This window comes from Oenanthe melanoleuca, chromosome 2 (genome assembly GCF_029582105.1).
Source record: "Oenanthe melanoleuca isolate GR-GAL-2019-014 chromosome 2, OMel1.0, whole genome shotgun sequence".
Classification (NCBI taxonomy): Eukaryota; Metazoa; Chordata; class Aves; order Passeriformes; family Muscicapidae; genus Oenanthe; species Oenanthe melanoleuca.
This window is the reverse complement of record NC_079335.1, coordinates 121,955,891-121,973,459: the sequence shown is the minus strand read 5'-3', so window position 1 is coordinate 121,973,459 and position 17,569 is coordinate 121,955,891. Positions and strand designations below refer to the sequence as shown.

Genomic DNA, 17,569 nt, shown 5'->3' with positions numbered 1-17,569 from the left:
GCACAAGGGGGAGAGGGGCTCCCACCAGAGCTGCCAAGGAGGGCACAGAAAACAGCGATGGTGCCTCGCAAGGCACCTCGAAACTGAGAACCGGAGCGGGCAGCACGGCAGCACGGCAAACCAGCAACAGGACGGGAGGACGCGGGTTTAACCTGCACCGGGAGACGTTAGGTTGGACATTAGGAAGAATTTCTTCACAGAACAGGTGATTAGAGACTGGAATGGACTGGCCCGGGAGGTGCTGTGCCTGGAGCTGTTTGAGGAAAGCCTGAACGTGGCCCTTGCTGCCGTGGTCTAGTCGACGTGGTGGTTCGGTATAGGTAGGACCAGACGATCTTAGATGATTCTGTTAATAGGATTCTGAACCACGGCTGTTCCAAACTCCTGATGGAATCCCGCTCCGTCCCCCTTAGTCCCGCCCGGTACAGGCCCCGCTCCGCCCCGCAGCGGCTCAGCTCCGCCCCGCACGGGCCCGCTCTGCGCCGCTCCGCCCCGCAGGGTCTCCGCTCCGCCTCGCTCCGCCCCGCACGGACCCGCTCTGCCCCGCTCCGCCCCGCAGGGTGTCCGCACGGACCCGCTCCGCCCCGCAAGGTCTCCGCTCCGCTCCGCCCCGCTCCGCCCCGCGGCTGCGCACACGCTCGATCCGGGGCTCAGCGCCCGCAGCTGCGTCGCTCCGGAGGCTCCGGTCCTGCCCCGTGCCGAGCCCGGCCCGGCCCGCGCCGCAGGTGGGACGGGGGGCGCTCGGCGGCGGGCGGGGGCTGCGGGGCGCTGGCGGGGCTGCGCGCCGGGCGGGGGTCGCTGCGGCCCCCCGGGCCTCGGCGGGGCCTGGGCAGGCCGGCGGGGCGGGGGGCTGGCCTGGCCCTGGCCTAGCCCTGGCCTAGCCGGTCCGCTGTCTGGCCCTGCCCCGGGACGGCTCCCACGCCGAGACCGCCCCAGGCCGAGCGGGGCCTGAGGCCAGCCCAGCAGCAGCCGAGCTCGCCGGGCCCTGGTCCAAGCCTTCTGTAAACTTCGCCATGTTTGTGAGAGCAGCTGGCGCTGATGGACGAGAGAATCCCTAAACCCCAGGGTTTTTGGCTCCTTATTTTGGCAGCGCCCGCCTTGGCGCTCAGGCGGTGTCCGAGACGCGGGGCTGTAAAGCGGCCGTGGAAGGCGCTGGTCGTGCCCAGCCGGGCTGGACCAGCCTGTGGCTGCCAAGTCACTGCCGTGCCCTGCTTTGAGGAGCTGGTGATGATCGCCGTGAAGGCGCAGATGGTGGGGCAGACGGTGCTTGCGATTCGGAAGCTTTTGCTGTATTGAAAAAGAAGTAGGTTTGTAATCTCAAGTTTCCATGTTTGCATATAAAGGGTAAGAACATCAGCCTGACTTGGTGGAGAAGTATAACAAGTTTGACTCTATGAAGTTTCACTGAGTTTATAAACAAAGTTTTTTCCCCCTAGTCTTGCTAGTAGCTCAGGATGTGGTGGTTCAGTCTGTCTTGTTTGGGTTTTGTCCATGTACCATTGTGCTGCAGTGCATAGCAAGTTGAAGGGTGTGGTTGTAAACAAAAGCTACTCGTCACAATATTTTTAGTTTACCGAACTCATTTTAACGAACTGTGAATTCACAGAAACCTCACTTAAGTCCAAGGGGAATTGAGTGTAACATCAGTTGCAAGGGAGACTGGACCAAAGCAGAGCTGTTCATGAAGCAGTATTTCTGACTTTGGTGACAATATAGAAACTGTGGCACACAGTTGTTATATTGTCAGAGTTACTACTGTTTAGCCTATAAGTGCTGGATAAAAGATCAACATGTTCTTGATTTGTGGTTAGCTGTAATAAGGTTCAGGCTTGGCTAGGAGAAAAAGCACGTTGGTGAATCCAGTTTTGCTTGAAAGTGGTTCTGTGTTTTCCTATTTCTGAATGAGGTGTTTCTCCATCTGGCACCATTAAATTCAATTATTGAAGCTCAGGTACAGTTGGCATTGAAGGATGCACCTGCATTAGTATTTTAATTCAAATTAAGGACGTGCTCTTGAAAGGAGTTCCCAGTCATCCTTGCCTGCTGCACTTTGGCTCATGTCACAGTGTGATCAGGGAGTGTGTGAACCTTTCCTTCTGGAAAAAGCTAAAACTAGAAGGTGCACTTCAGTTGTCAGTGGGATGTAGTCAGTTGGATGAAGTGGTGGCAGAGCAGCACGATCCCTAAGCTGTCAGATCTGTAATTGTGACAGCTATTGCCTAAGCTGCAAGACTCAAGTTCCGTAGCTTGAAGGCTGTAGGTCAGCTGCAAGGAGAAGAGTAAACAAAAACCCCATGTGAAACATTTGTCAACAATGTCAGCAGCTTTTTCAGGTTTTTTTTTTTCAATAGCTCAGTAGTTTTAATTTTCAATTCAACTATTTCCATTATTGAATGGCTCCCAAAATTAGAATGTTTAAAAAGTGCTGTAGCACTTTTTAAAGTGAAGGGTAAATAGCTTTCCTGTTTGTAAGGGTTTAATGACATAAATGAAAAAAATAATCCTGCATATTTGCTATAACTGGGACCAGTTGGCATTTGTTTACTTACTTTCCTTCTCCCACATTCACCTAGCCCTTGTGGCAATGTATTGAACTAATGTTGTGTTTGCATTGCCATCACTATATTTGAGATATTTCTGTTCTGGCTTGAGTAGTGAGTTTAAAATATTCTGACTTCTTTTCCTCTTTTAATCTTCCTCATAGGGCTTCCATTTAGTGATCCAGCATAATTCCTAGCTGCCATTCTAAAAATGCCTCTCAGTGGAAAAAAAAAAAAAAAAACCAGTGAAGTTTTGCATATTCTTTTTAAATCGTGCAGTTGCTTAAAACACTGATGAATTGAGTGACTGCTGTTTCTGTGTGTTAAGTAACTAAAATGGGTTATATAGGTAAGCTGGACAACTAATTGCCATTGCTGTAGAAGTTTATTTTTTTTATCTTGGAGGTGTTTTTTCCAATGTTCCAATGTTTCCAAAGTTGCACTGGGGAGGTTTCTGCTTACTGCATTTTTTTTACAGACTTTAGTTTTAACTGTTCTATGTTTCAAGGTATTTTCAGTGTCATTGCTGAAAAGCTACAGTAATGAGAAAAAATTAAAATACACATAGATAACAAAAAAGCTTTTGTGAGTAATACTCTTTTTTAAACAAGTCTTTATAAATGCTGTTTATTAGCAGCTGCTGTGTTTAAGTAACTCCCTTTCTTTACTTGACTCCCATGAGAATTATTCCTCATTTGAATTAAAGGGAATGATCAATTTAAATACCAGCTGATGTATATTTCTAGCTTAGAAATTAATAGCCAATCCTATGTTCTCAAAAATAGTCCAGGTTAAAAAATATACTAAAATGGGGTCTGTCATGTATGTAGAATTTACTCAAAATTGCAAACTTGCTTTCTATGGCCCAGTCTTGATTTTTTTTTTTTTTTTAATACCAAGATTAGCATATTGTGTTAAAGCCTGTACAATAACAATACTTTGAAAAGCTGTTGCAACTTTTGCCAGCAGTTGTACTGTTCTAACTTTAAAGCCTCTCATTGATCCCCTTTCAACCTGTGCATATTGGAGAATCTGAACAAAACTCCCAGTTAATTCAGCTTCTTTACAGTTTGGGATTGACTCCAGCTTGACAGGGCCTTAGTGCTTTGCAGGTCTTAAGGGATCTGAACAAAGGAGAGCTGAGTCTTGTCAGACTTGCTGCAGACTAATGGTTACCTGTGGCAGAGGAATAAATGCAAGCCATGTTTGAATCATTCTCCCTGAAAACTTCTTCTGACTTTTTTTAGACATGGGAAAATCGCTTTCTCACCTGCCTATACATACATGCAAGGAAGATGGCTGTGATGGAAGCTCAGTGTCTGATAACGTGAGGAATGGTTTAGTTCACTCAGAAGTGCACAATGAAGACAGCAGATGTGGAGATGTGTCACAGTTTCCCTATGTGGAATTTACAGGAAGAGACAGTGTCACCTGCCCAACCTGCCAGGGAACAGGAAGGATTCCACGAGGTAAATTTCTGTTTTTATTTTTATTTCTAAATTTTTTGAATTTTAATGCTTCTTTTATTTTTATTTCTTTTTTTAACCTATAAATTTACATAATAACTATATGCAGTTGTAATAGTTAATGACAAATAGCTTTTCAAGTCAAGATGAAGTCTTTTCATATTTTTGACTTTTTTTAGCACTAAGCATTTTGTTACACTAAATAAGTGTAGCAAATTGAGTCAGCTGTTACACCTTGGCTGTTACAACTTGGGTTTCCTCTTATCTGTGCAATGCAACTGTTTCTTCCTCCTCAGCCTTGAAAACACACATAACCATAATCTTTAGTTTCATGACATTTTATTGTATCTTTTTTTAACTACCTATTTTAAACTATTTGAATCCATACATAACTGCAAAAATGGCTGCAAATACAGAGATCAAAAAGTAGGCCTGGGCTGCAACACCTCTTCCCAGATTTATAGTGAATTCTTTTGCCCTCACTGCTACCAGTGTCCTTGGTTTTCCTTTATCCTCCTTTTGTCCCACTGATGCTTGCTGGGTGGATAACTCCAGCTTGGAATTGAAAATATATATGTTCTTTGGCTGCCTTGGGAAGGGGTAGGCTACACAGCATTGGTCTTCATACCTAACTGTTTTGTTTACTATGCTTTTCTTCATGGTAAAACATGCTGCTTTGCTCTGCTTCTGTCCTAAATGATAAGCTGCCTAAATATTTATGAAGGGACCTGTGAAAGGAAACTGTGGGATATCTGAAACCAGGCAGAAGGAGAGAGTGACAAATGCAGTCAGTGGGCCAAGGTATAGCCTTGAGCTTCTGCTGTGAGATTTTCCCTTTGACTGAGGAAGAGCTGATGAGATGATTTCATCTTTAAGTTTGCTTATTCCAGACCTTTTATACAAAATTGATTATTGGGTGTAAAAGCTCTTAGAACTGATTTTGACCAGCAGCTCAGGAAACTTGAATGATGTCTGTGCTATGTTGTCCTTCTACATGTTCTTTGGTGAGATTAGGTTATGACAGTTCACAAACCCTTGCATCTCACCTTTGTACAAGGACCAGGGAGCATAGAATATTTCAATGGTTGCAAATACCATAGGAGATTTGTATTTTAGCTGTTCAACTTTCTACTACAATGTATATTCTTGGACTACCTCTGAATTCAGCAAATTTGACACCTGGAAACGCTCTGAAACTAAAAATTACCTTAGCCAGAAAGGGTAAAGAAGTTTGTTCTGTTAACTTGAAATACTTGTTAATGTCAATAACGTGTTTTACTCAAAGTGCAGAAATAGCAGGATTTCTATGTTCAAAAGTATCCTATTTTCACTGTAGAATCCTAAGATGTAATGATTAAATAAACGTAGGTTAACTATTTTATTAAAGATTCTGCAGTAACTATAAAGCATACATGTTGTCTATACATTCTAATGAAATAATGTGGTTAAACATAGAACTTAAAATGAGTTATTAGAGCTAAGAGGATTGGTTGTCTTTCTAATTATTCTTTAGTATTTTAGAGAAGAAAAAATGTCAAGTTTGGAGGTCATTTGAGGGGAGAGGGGAAAAATTAAGAATGACAGCATGACTAGTAAGACTATAATTAATATGTGATATGATGGCTAAACTATAATAAATCCATGAAATTATGTTTTTTTGCTTGGACAGCTTTAGTTTTTTAGTGTGATGTATGACAGCAGGACTGTGCTATTTTCTTCAAAGGTTGAAGGTGCTTCACTGAAGTAGAGATGAAAATGTGTTTTAAATTGGTAGAGGCTTTTTAGAAGGTTGATATTTTGTATGCTACTGTGTACTTGGTTAGCATGTTTTGCTTAGCATAGTGATTCAGCATGGAATCATTGCCAAGTGCTTGATTAGCTAAGTGATGATTTGATCAAATTCTGCATTTGGCTTAAAAATTGCAGATCTGACTTGGCCTTGAGGCCTCTGTTCTCATACAGTTCCACAACAAACAGCAAAAGCTCTGTTGGCAGATGTATTTTCAACTACTCGTCTGTGCATGTGCTCCTTACTTCTGCTGTTAGGATACCCCCTTTCAAAATGCTGTCTAGTGATATAACTTTCATGGGGAAATTCCAGTAGATACTTATTTTGACTTCCAAGGTGCTGCAGCTCAGCAGCACCATGGTAAATACGGTTTTATATACTCCTGGTTTCCAGAATGCAGTGTATGCATAGCTTGTGTTGCCCAGACCACCTGTATTGATATCTTTGGTTGTTTTGGTTTGGGCTTGTTGTTTGTTGGGGTTTTTTAACAAAACCTGACTTCTGCTTTTCAGAAGACTACATTCAGAATGCATGTACTGGATCAGTTCTTACTGCCCAAGCTTCTGCATGTTTTGTCCTATGAGTTTATGTAGTCTGGCATAGAGAACTCAGAGCTGTTCTACATCTCTTTTTCTTCAGGAAGTGGTGCCAGAAGCAGTGCTGTCTCTGATCATGTGTTCAGCACAGAGGCAGAATTTATTGCTGTTTTGATCCTTGTGGACTTGGTGTTTTTTCATCTTGCGAAAGCCATGCTCTATTTCAGAAAATGACATCAACTACAGTAGCATTCGACCTGGGTCCTTATCTGGAATTTAAATGTTTATCTTTAGTGTTTATTCTTTGGTACCACTAAGTTGTAACGGGTACTCTTTGTTTAAAAGAGCTGCAACAACACTTATTCTTTATATAAATTCTGAAAGGGTGTTTTTGTTTCCAGGGCAGGAAAATCAGTTGGTAGCCTTAATTCCATACAGTGATCAAAGACTGAGGCCAAGAAGAACGTAAGTCAATACCTGAATCTACAGTTAATTATTCTCTTCTAGTTAAAATTCAACAGTTCAAAGGAGATAGCAATAAGAAGAATCAAGCAAAAATCACTGGAATGCTTTCTTGCATTCATTATTGGAAGAACAGGGCTTGTGGGTAATACCAGCCTTAACCTCTAACTCTTGGAGAGTTATTTATTAACAGGTGTGCATACTTCCAGCACAGTAGAACTTAGCTAAGTACAAGGCTAAGGAATACAGTATGACCTATTCATCTATATGTTTACAGTATTGATGTTAATATATCTCAATCTGTGTAGCATCCTAATTGATCTAAGTGGACACATCTTCACTGTTAGTCTGATTTAGTTGGTAGCATCTTTGAGCCACTACTACAAAATAAGTCACCTAAAATTAACTTGTAACATTCTGATTTTTGTAGCTAGAAAAATCAACAATTTATGATACAGCATATTTAATTTTTTTTCTAGGATCTACAATGTTTAGGGCTTTTTGTTCTGACGTGTCTTGGTTTTTACTTCATTTTTTTAAATGTTTTGATACTTTTGTAGCAAACAGAAATGAGTGCCAGGAAAAATAAATATATTAGCTTCACATAATACTATTTCTGGATAATATATCTGATGTAATGGTAGTACAAATTTGAAACATATTACTCTAGTGTTCAAATCTTGACGAAACTGGAGCTGAAGTAGATCTTTTTATTTGTGGAGGGTTTTTTTATTATCTCTCACACCACTACTACCACCCCACCCTCCTGTGCACAGAGCCACACCCACACAAACACACACTTTTGTATTAGCTTGATTGTGCATCTCCTGCTCCTTAGCTGAAGTTCTGACACTTTCCCTGGAAGTGGGGATTCTCTGTCATGAGAGCTTTATTTTGTGTTCTGGGTGTTTTTGAGAGACTTCCACAAAATAACGGAAGTTGTGCTATAAATAAATGTTAAGAGGAAGTGGATTTGTTTCAAAGCACATAAATATTTACCTTTTCCATTTTCTTTTGCAAGTTAACAAATATTGGGATAACCACATGATTTGAAATATGATTTCTGATGTATATGCAAGAGTAAGAGCTGATTAAGACATAGCTGTAAAGTGCAGCATAGGGTTTTTTCCCTTTTTAGAAGCTAATAAAAGCTAGAAATAGACTGAATTAGTTGCATTGACTAGTCCTGCTCCATATCACTTAAAAGAAAACAGCATGTCACTATTTTTTAATGTGCTTTTGACTCTGAAATGTGTTTTTTTTCCTGCAGAAAGCTGTATGTGACTGCTTCTGTAACTGTGTGTTTACTGCTTTCTGGGCTGGCTGTATTTTTCCTGTTTCCTCGCTCGATTGACGTTCAGTACATTGGTGTGAAGTCAGTGTATGTCACTTACGAGCCGGACAGGCGGATAATCTACCTGAATATTACAGTAAGTCTGACTGGTTGGGTGTTTGTAATGCATAAATGCACCAGGAGATACTGCTTTGACAGTTTAATGTACATAGAAACTGTGGTCTGGCTGGAAAACTTACTTGGTGCCTTAAGAACTAGAATCGGTGACCAGTTTGAAAAATGTAACTAAGCCTGCTGTGGCTGGTTCTTGTAGCTGTAGCTAATAGAGGTGTAGTTGCAAGCTGGCTCTGGGTCTTCTGTTTTCAAGGGAACAGTAACTTTGGAGCTCTGTGTTACTTTTGGAATATGTCTGGGATTTAGTGTGAAGGAATGCTGTTTGCTACTGCCCTGGTATTATGGCTCTGTCAAAATTGGTGTTGAGAAAAAATACTTTCTTATCCACCTTAAAACTTAAAGGAACTCTTCCCACATAGTTCTTGATTTCTTCATAATGACCTTGATAAAGGATTGCCTGAAGATTCTTGGTAAAGTTCTTCATTTTAAATAAAGCAAAGCTGCCATGGGAGAAAGACGTCCTTTGACAGCTAAATTTCCTGGAAGGAATAATTGAGTATAGGAAGAAATGCAGTATTTGAAGTGGAGGGTTGTTACCAGGAAAGTCGTGCAGAAGTTTGTGTCACTCAATATATTCACTAAACAAACTCAAAGGAGTTCAAGTGGTGGTCCCCCCACTCCTCTCTGCAGTCCTTACAGGCAGGAAAATTTACTTGCACAATTTCTGATATTACTGTCTCATGCATGAGATTCAAAATGTTTGCTCATCAAGATCCACAGAATGGATAGCTCTTACTGTTTTGTGTTTGTTTTTTCAGAACACGCTTAATATAACGAATAACAACTATTACTCTGTTGAAGTGGCAAATATCACAGCCCAGGTTCAGTTTTCAAAAACAGTTATTGGCAAAGCACGGTTAAACAACATCACCAACATTGGTCCACTTGATATGAAACAGGTAAGTAGCTTAGGCTTTCACAGTTAAACATATTTTCATATATAAATCTACTTATTTGTGTTTTCATTGCTTTATAACTGTGTTGTTTTTGTTTTTTTTAGATTGATTATATGGTGCCCACAGTCATACAAGATGAAATGAGCTACATGTAGTAAGTGTACTCACCTATAACTATCACATGGATCTTATTAAAAGTTGCAGTGGTGTTAAAAACAACTTCTTTCAAAGTTAGCAGGAATCTGTTTGGAAAGTTGCTGGGACATTTTCTTTTAAGTTTAATAGTACTGAAAGATAGGTAATTGTTTGATTAGTTTCATATAGCCAGGTTTGCTGTACCTGGCTATAAACCCTTTAAATGGTTTATCTGTTACAGTATTTCAGGCCTTGGCACTAGTAAGGACTGCTGCTTTAGGGGTGAATATGCAGGTGTGTTCCCCTAACAAGTTCTTTAGTAACTTTTCCACAACTTTCTCTGCAGTAGAAGGAAATTTGTATTTAGTGGTATGCAAATTAGAGACTTGCTTTCACATATTGTGTATACAATGGTAAGCAGCCTGCCCTTTGAGTGGTTTTATTCATAGCTTCTGAAAGTTCATTGGTCCAACAGACTTGGTCACAAACCCCAATTTTAGTTCTCCTAGTGAAATCCAGACTGAACAGAAAGAGTCAACTATTGAGGCTTCAGGTCTGTGTGCAATTCTAGTGGATGCTAGCCCCTTTGAGGTGGAAGAAAACCTTATTGCTTTGAAGTGTTGAAATAAAATGAAATAGGTGTGAAATGCCAAGAGAGGCACAAACTTCAACAGAAGATGCTGAACCTCTGTCATCTTTTAAAAGTATGTGGGTTAGCTTTATGTAAACATTGAATCTTGTGAATCTGCTCACTCTTTGGATGCATGAGGAATAAATAAATATATAAATAGCCTTCATAGAACTCATGATAATGCTGTATTTTTTTACAATTTGGGTGAGCTGAGTTCACTGACTTTTTATACTTTAAATTTGTTGGTGCAGCGGGAAAGAATGACAAAGGCATGCAAATACTATAGGTGGCTGCCAAGCAATCTTACTGCACTGATCACATGTTTTTCATTCTAGAGCTGATAAATTTGTGACCAAGAGCAATGATCTAAGAAGCAGGGGTTAAAAGTATGCACTTACATGGTGCTCTTTATGACTGGTATGTAGGCGTGTGTCAGAAAACGTAAGTCTGAAAAGGTGATCTTGCAAGAGGGCAATAACCTTGACTTTGGAATCTCTCTATGTTGGTTAAAGGCAAGTTTGCATAATATAGAAGTGGATGAGTACAGAAATAAGAGGTGGCAAAAGTGATCCTGACAGGCTTTATATGTAGTGACTCAGGTTAAGCTTGGTTAGCTTCCAGAAATGGAGTGAACACTTTGAGGACACTTCTGTTGGCATTACATGAAAGCAAACACATGTGAAGACAGTACCTGTGAAAGTAAGACTATGTATGTAAAAGTGGGTCCAGGTGAGCATACAATCACTGGCAAATGATTCTGTTGCTATTGCCAGCAACTCTGTAGTCTCTATATATACAGACAGCAGAATTTCCAGTTGAAGCCAGAAATTATTTTAGATAATTACCCTGGAAAAGTTTGGTGTAAATCTAACAATTGTTGTTCTTTTTTGCAGTGACTTCTGTACTTTACCATCTATCAAAGTACATAACATAGTAGTGATGATGCAGTAAGTATGGTAGTCTTTTTATGTGTGAGAAACAACTTCAGAAGCCATGTAATTCTCATTAAAATAATACTCAAATACTTAATCCTGGAGTCTTTGCATCATAGATAAAATGAACTCGACTCGCTTTCTACTGTAGCAGCTTTATAGTTATAGAAAGTGATCTGTCTTTTGACAGGTTCTGGTGGTGTAAAGACTGGATTGAGAATCATTGTTACTGTATCTGCTCTGCAGCTGGGGCTGTAGCCATGGAGCTACTGATATCTCAAAAACTTTAAAATGACTTTGTGTATCACCCACTGTCCAAATTTGCTGAGATCTTTGATCTTGAAGGAGTTCCTGGCTTTAGTACTCTGTCAGAGACTGCTTTCTGTGACATGGCATAAATTTCAGCATGGTGGGGTCTTTAGACTAGATATATCATGGCTTGTAGCTTGTTTAATCATTTGCTTTCTTGTCACAAACAAGAAATATTACTTGTAGTGGTAAATATTACAAGTAAACCTCAGCTTTAGCATCTTTAGGAAAAGGAACTAGATGTCTCTCATGGAAAAAATCTGTAGTGGTAAATCTGTAATGTTCTTAAATTTATTTAAAATGTATTTTGTTCCAAAACTTTTTCCTTAGTAATGCTGGTAATATAAACACAGTGATTTTTAGAATAGAATAGTAAAAATCTTTTCTGTCTTTTTAAGAGTGACAGTGACCACCTCGTACTTAGGCCACCCTGAGCAAATATCCCAGGAGAGATACCAGTATGTGGACTGTGGAGGAAACACGACCTACCTGCTGGGCCAGTCAGAATATTTAAATGTCCTTCAGCCTCCACAGTAGAAGCACCTGTTGGCTGGTGTGGAATGACTGCTGTTGGTGCTTGCAGAGATCCTTTGGATAGAGCTGGTGTTACATGGAGGGGAGAGTACATGCCATGTACAGCATAGCAAACGTGGAGATCTGTACACTTTAGATGCAAGGAGGGAAAGGTGCAAATTGTAAATAGGTGCACTTGTTAAATGTTGTGTTTTCCCCTTCTGTTTGCTTTCTGTTACTGTAAGCACTTCTGTCAAGTTGTGTGGTGGGGGGGAGAGGGGGAATATCAGATTCTTGAACAGAACTGGGACTTTTCCTTACAGTGTGGTACATCAACTTAGAGTAACTGTGTGTATGTCTGTGTTTAGGTGAAATGTGTCACTAATGAGCATTTTTAAAAAATAATACTCATAAATTTATAAGTTTATACTTCAGTTCTTGATATTTGACTGTTGAAAACGCAGTGTTACTACTTAAATAACAAGATTACTTTGAGGTGTCTGGGTATGAAATTTCTATTAGTAACCCAGTGGCAATAGTTCTTTATTTTGGGATTCTACACTTTATTTGCTATCCGTGATTAGAGGTGACATGCAGTCTATGAAAGCCAGAAAAGCTCTCTTGGATGACACTATAGTAGAATGTGCAGTTTCTAGAATCTGGCATCTTTTCATTCATATTCCCTCTTGCTACCTCTGAGATGTTATAAGGAGAATATATATTGTTAGATTTAAAGATCTAAAGAAACAACCCCCATAACAATTACTGACAAAGGAAAAATACAATACTCTAGAAAATGAACAAGACTTTACCAGTCTGTTTTTAGTAAGCTTTTTGGGATAGGTATTAAAATCAAGATTGTGCAGTTGGAACTAGGTGGGAAACTTTGATCATGGGTTTGGAGAGCTTGGTGTAAATTTTTGTGATTTTTTTACTGTTTTAATGTATTATGTACCTAAGAAACTTTTAAGTGTTAGTACATAGGGTTGTGTTTATTTCTTGCTTATTTCTTGTTTATTTCTTTGCTTTTTTCAATAAGTAAATGCAGTAGTTATCTGTACCTCCAAAGCACTCAAAGGTCATATCAAAATTATGTAAGGGAAGATGAAGCAATTCTTTCTGTAGGAGTAAATGCTGATGTAATTGTGAGGTTACTGACTGACAGCATGAAATAGTTTCTGTAGCACAGTTTGCACATGCGAATTTCTGGGGTAACTGTCAATCATGATGATTTTAAACTTTGGGTCCAAAGTTGTTTGACTTCTGAAGGCTGACTATTCTGAGGGTTAACTTTTTAGTTAGCTAGGTCAGTATTGTTTTATTTCTGTGTTAGGTGAGATCCAGCTGATAGAAGCTACTATTAGGACTGTTGCATTATAATGAATAATGGGTTTTTTTTTAAATAGATATTACTGGTTTTGTGCTGCCTATCTCCTGGAAATAAGCTACACAAAATGCATTGGCAATAAACACAATAGAAAAAGGATTCTGAGTAACTTGCCACTAACAATCTCTGATGCTCCAGTACTTAGTGAAGATACATGTCTACATTATTCTTTTCTTTGCTGGCCTCTCTTAAATGGACCTAAGGGGATGGGTGGGGGAAAAAATATGGGTGATGTAAGATTGATTTAAAAGGCATTAAGTAACCATAATAAACACCCCACCCTCCTCTATTTGAATTGTTATGAGCACTTACTCCAAGAGTCTATGAAAACTTCTGGAACCTCAACTATCAAGTTCATAGAAGTGTTGGTAAGATGAAGACTCCATCTTTTGCCTTTAGAGAACTTCTGTAACTGGAGTAATCAATTGAGATGACTTATTGTGATTATATTCTGAAGATTATTCTTGATTTTGGGCCCTTAAAAGTAAGCATCCTTTATTACAGCTTACAGTCATGAGGGAAGCTAGTTCACAACTGACTCACCTTTCTAGAGTTTAGATGAGGTTCATAGCTGCTAAAGTACATTCATAAGCTTGACTGATAACTGAGAAGATACAGGTGATAACTAAAGACCAGGAGAGTGGGGAGCTGGCTAGAAGCAGAGAGGTGAACTCATGATACCTGTTGAAGAAAGATATGCTGATAATGGAGAGTAGAGAGAGAGCATTCTGGTTTAAACAATATCAGAACTGAAGTCTGCCAGCAAGTGACACAGGATCTTTTCTTCTAGGCTTAAATACTTATACACTAGAGTGTTGTTTTTGTTTTGGGGGTTGTTGTTTATGGTTTTTTGAAATAGAAGAAGGCAGCTGTAGGCAGATAGTTATATTGATTTAAAACAAATTTTTCTTCCAAGGATGAAAAGTAATCTAAAATAACTGGAATGGCACAATGATCAAATTATTTGGTGACAGTAGTGAATCCTGCTTTTGAACAAGCATGGCAGGGGGAGAAGTTGCACTTTATGCAACATTGAGACTCAGACTGGCTTTTGAAATTTTGGTGGACATGCTGAGCAAAACCAATACTTAAATCTGTGGTTCTTAACCTTGCATGAAGTGCTTGGAATTCACCGATTTAAATTAAAGAATTGAGTGGAGTTATTCTTTCCATGTATGTGTCAGAAGGGAGAAGATAAAACTCCATTTTTTTCATCTAGAATATCTAAATATCAATTTGTGATAGAATTACTGAATGATGAAGAGTTTTCATCGTAAAAAACAAACTGTGGGTTAAAGATCCTACTGAATTCTCAAATTAAGTCTGTAACAGGAGAATAAAAGGCTTAAGGTTCCAAGTGCTAGTATTCCCTTGCACAACTGTCAGCATATTACTAACCAAATAAGGCAAGTATTTCAATTTATGTACTGATTTAATATAACATCTCATCAGATAAGCAGGTAAACATCTGTGTGAATATTTAACTTGTGCTTGCTTTATGTGACCAAGCTTGGAAACATGCTAAGGGAGCAAGGGAACTCACTATTAACTTGTATAACTTTGTAAACAAGGTAACAGTATACATCCAAGTGCCATACCTTTCATTTTTCACATTCATTTTATCTTGATCTTAAAATAAAAAAGACAAGCCTTTCAGTTCAGTTGTAAATCAATAAATACAATTCTCTCCAGAGACTTGGCTTGAAAAATTACAATTTTTTTCCTGGTTTATTTTACGTGTGTCTTCTGAAGTGTTTCGTATTTCACTTGTGACTTCCTCTAGTCTTCAAACACTATCAAATACATTTATGTGGTAATGCAGTGTGTTTATTTCTAGTAGAATTATTTTTACTTGAAAAGGCTGTAGCAATTCCTTTACCAAAACCTGTTGCACTTTAAAATGGAAACTCTGTTAGTTATTTCTTAAAACAGTAAGAAATATAATCCAGATGTTGCACTATAATGGCACTATTAAAAATCAGCTTAATGTATTCTGTTTAAAATAACTGTAAAATTGCAAAATTTTAACCTAATTTTTAACCTAAGCATGGAACACTTAAATGCATAAGAATATTGAAATATTGACTATTTGGCCATTGGAGAACAATGTTATTGTACATTTCCAATACATTGCTTTAAAAATAAAAGAATGAATAAAAAACCATCCAAGGTCCAAACCATCGAAGAACTAACCATCAAATATCTATTTAGAGAGATTTAAAGGGAAGCACTCTTACTAAAAGAGGAAATACCTGACATTCTTGAATTCCTGGTTTGGGAAAAAGCCTGTAGAAGTTCATTCATAATTTCTTTACTCATCTCAATGTCATAGAGATGGTTGCTTAATTCCTAATCTTTTGTGAAGACAAACCATAAATATATTTTTCCTCTGTGGTATAACTTTGAAGTTCTTAATGCACTTCTGATGTGTGCATGACCTTGATATTAACACTGTAGTGTTTATATTTTGTAGCTTAGTGTTGGCAGATTTGAGTATATGTTTTTGTTGATTTTGCTTCAAATTGTCCTTGAAGTTCTGCAAGTGAATATATTTTTTCATAGTAGTGCATTGCAAACATGCCTGGGCTTTTCAGCATGTGGTTTATAAAGGGAACCATTTAAGCACTGAAGCTCTAAGTGGTTGGATTGAACCATGAGGGTCTTTAACCTGACTGAAGTGTTGTGCCCTCATGATGGAAAGGATGGTGCTTGGAGTGCTATGAGAGAAATTTCTATATTTCTATATTCAGAAAATGTTAAAAGATAAATACTGTTATTTCTTATTCAGCATTAGAGATTTTCTCTTTTTTTCCTCCTTTTTTTGAGGGGTGGTAGTTGTGGTTTTGTTTTTCTTCCCACCCTCTAATCTATAGCAAAACATCTGTCTGATCCCAGACAGCTCCTTCTAAAATGGGTGACTTGTTCCAGAGTTGGGCAGCTGCAGGAAGCTTTGTGTCAGCTGAACTGCACTTGTAGAATTAAGAGATGGGAAAGACTAACAAGAACTAAGAACTAAATTTTTTACTTTCCTGTCTAACAAAATGCCACAACCCTAGTAATGCTTCAAGGCTTTCCACAACTGAAAGGGAAGGTTAAATAATGCAAGTGCAACCAATATGCTTCAGCAATGGACTACTTGCAACCAGCAAAATATTTGTTAGTGATGGCCCTGGTCATGCCAAGAAGTCTCATTTTTTTTATTTTGGCAGTGGGAAGGAGAAATAGATCCCAGGCCAAAAGATGTTGAGAACAATTATTTGGCTGTGACAAATACCCAGTGTTTGTTCCACTTCAGAAGTCATCTTGCTATTTTATATTTAGATTGGGAATTCTGATCATTACCAGAGGGGTATTTTGGTGTAGTTCTACTACCTACAGCTTTTGCCATGTAAATCTACTTTTCCATGGGTAGGTAAGCCTGTTGGCCAGGAAAAACAGTCTGCATGGGATCTGCACACTTCATATGGAGAGCCTTGCTGTCCAGTGGGAGTAACATCCTGATCCTGATACTCTTCTCCTCCAACCATCACAGGGATCCTACAACTTGGATGCATGTGTTTCCTGGGTACTGGAACTGCTTTTGCTTTGCATGGGCAGGGATGTTTAGTACCACACATGTAAGTGTATTATGGTGCCTGAGTATTTTGGGTCTGACTGACTGTGATTTAGTTCTTTTGTTTGATTTAAGGAAGCAAATTTAACTGCTGTTAACATCCACTGTACAGAGTGTGCATATAATAGCTTGAGAGATGTATAGAAATACTAATGAGTGATAACTATTTTTGTAACTTAAGATGTTCCTGTAACTGTGTAGCAAACAATCTATCCAGTAAAGCATGAAAAACACTCTAGAAGTCAAAGAGTATTTTGGAATGACTTGTAGGACACAGAAGCTATGTTAGTGTAAGGTAACTGGGGGGCAAGGAATCTTGTTATTCAGTGGTTCAAAATCTGGAGGACTAACTTTATTATTAATATGTTTCTAGACAGGATTGTTTGACTCAAAGAATGATATTAAATTTTCTATTTAGAAAGCTTGGATCACGTATATTTTTTTTAACTGACCTAGTATTTTTCTCCCCTTCTTCCCTGTCTCCCACAAGTTTTCCCTCTATCTCACCATATTTTCCCACTAGCTTTCAAGTATTTTCAAGGATATGACTTCAGTTTTTGTAATTTGGCATTCCATGATGTGAAGACTTTGCAATCTACTTTTTTTATACTGTTTTATTGTGTTAAGTCTATAATAAACTTGAGTATCTGAAAGCTGAACACCATATGTGAATGAATTAGTGTTGTCTGACTGAACTACTGAAGTAGCTGAGTTCAAACTTGGGCTGCTGTGGTGGTTTGGCCCATGCCACCAGGTGAGCTCTCATTCCATTGCCCATACACTCTTCCCTTCCAGTAGGATGGTGGAGAGAACTGGAACAAAAGCAAGGAAACTTGGGTCAGGATGAAGACATTTTAATATGAGAAGCAAAGCTGCATGCTCAAGCAAAACA

General features: G+C 39.0%; 1 protein-coding gene across 3 annotated transcripts; it reads left to right on the top strand.

The window, feature by feature from the left end:
• Nucleotides 1-507: 507 nt before the first annotated feature.
• Nucleotides 508-17,336, top strand: TMEM106B (transmembrane protein 106B). Of its 3 annotated transcripts, none has more exons than XM_056483482.1 (8): nt 508-725; nt 3,788-4,009; nt 6,733-6,796; nt 8,064-8,223; nt 9,020-9,160; nt 9,262-9,311; nt 10,817-10,870; nt 11,563-17,336. In XM_056483482.1, the coding sequence occupies exons 2-8, from the start codon at nt 3,790-3,792 to the stop codon at nt 11,699-11,701; spliced, it is 828 nt and encodes a 275-aa protein (XP_056339457.1). In that variant the 5' UTR covers nt 508-725; nt 3,788-3,789; the 3' UTR covers nt 11,702-17,336. The 3 variants fall into 3 exon arrangements, with proteins under 3 accessions (XP_056339457.1, XP_056339455.1, XP_056339454.1); XM_056483480.1 differs by lacking the exon at nt 508-725 and adding an exon at nt 1,030-1,303; XM_056483479.1 differs by lacking the exon at nt 508-725 and adding an exon at nt 1,030-1,307.
• Nucleotides 17,337-17,569: the final 233 nt, after the last annotated feature.

Bases quoted from the DNA above. Each gene is read 5' to 3' on its own strand.
- TMEM106B (XM_056483482.1), top strand. From the start codon at position 3,790: ATGGGAAAATCGCTTTCTCACCTGCCTATACATACATGCAAGGAAGAT. The intron at 4,010-6,732 runs GTAAATTTCTGT...TTTTGTTTCCAG, and splicing joins AACAGGAAGGATTCCACGAG to GGCAGGAAAATCAGTTGGTA. The intron at 6,797-8,063 runs GTAAGTCAATAC...TTTTTCCTGCAG, and splicing joins AGACTGAGGCCAAGAAGAAC to AAAGCTGTATGTGACTGCTT.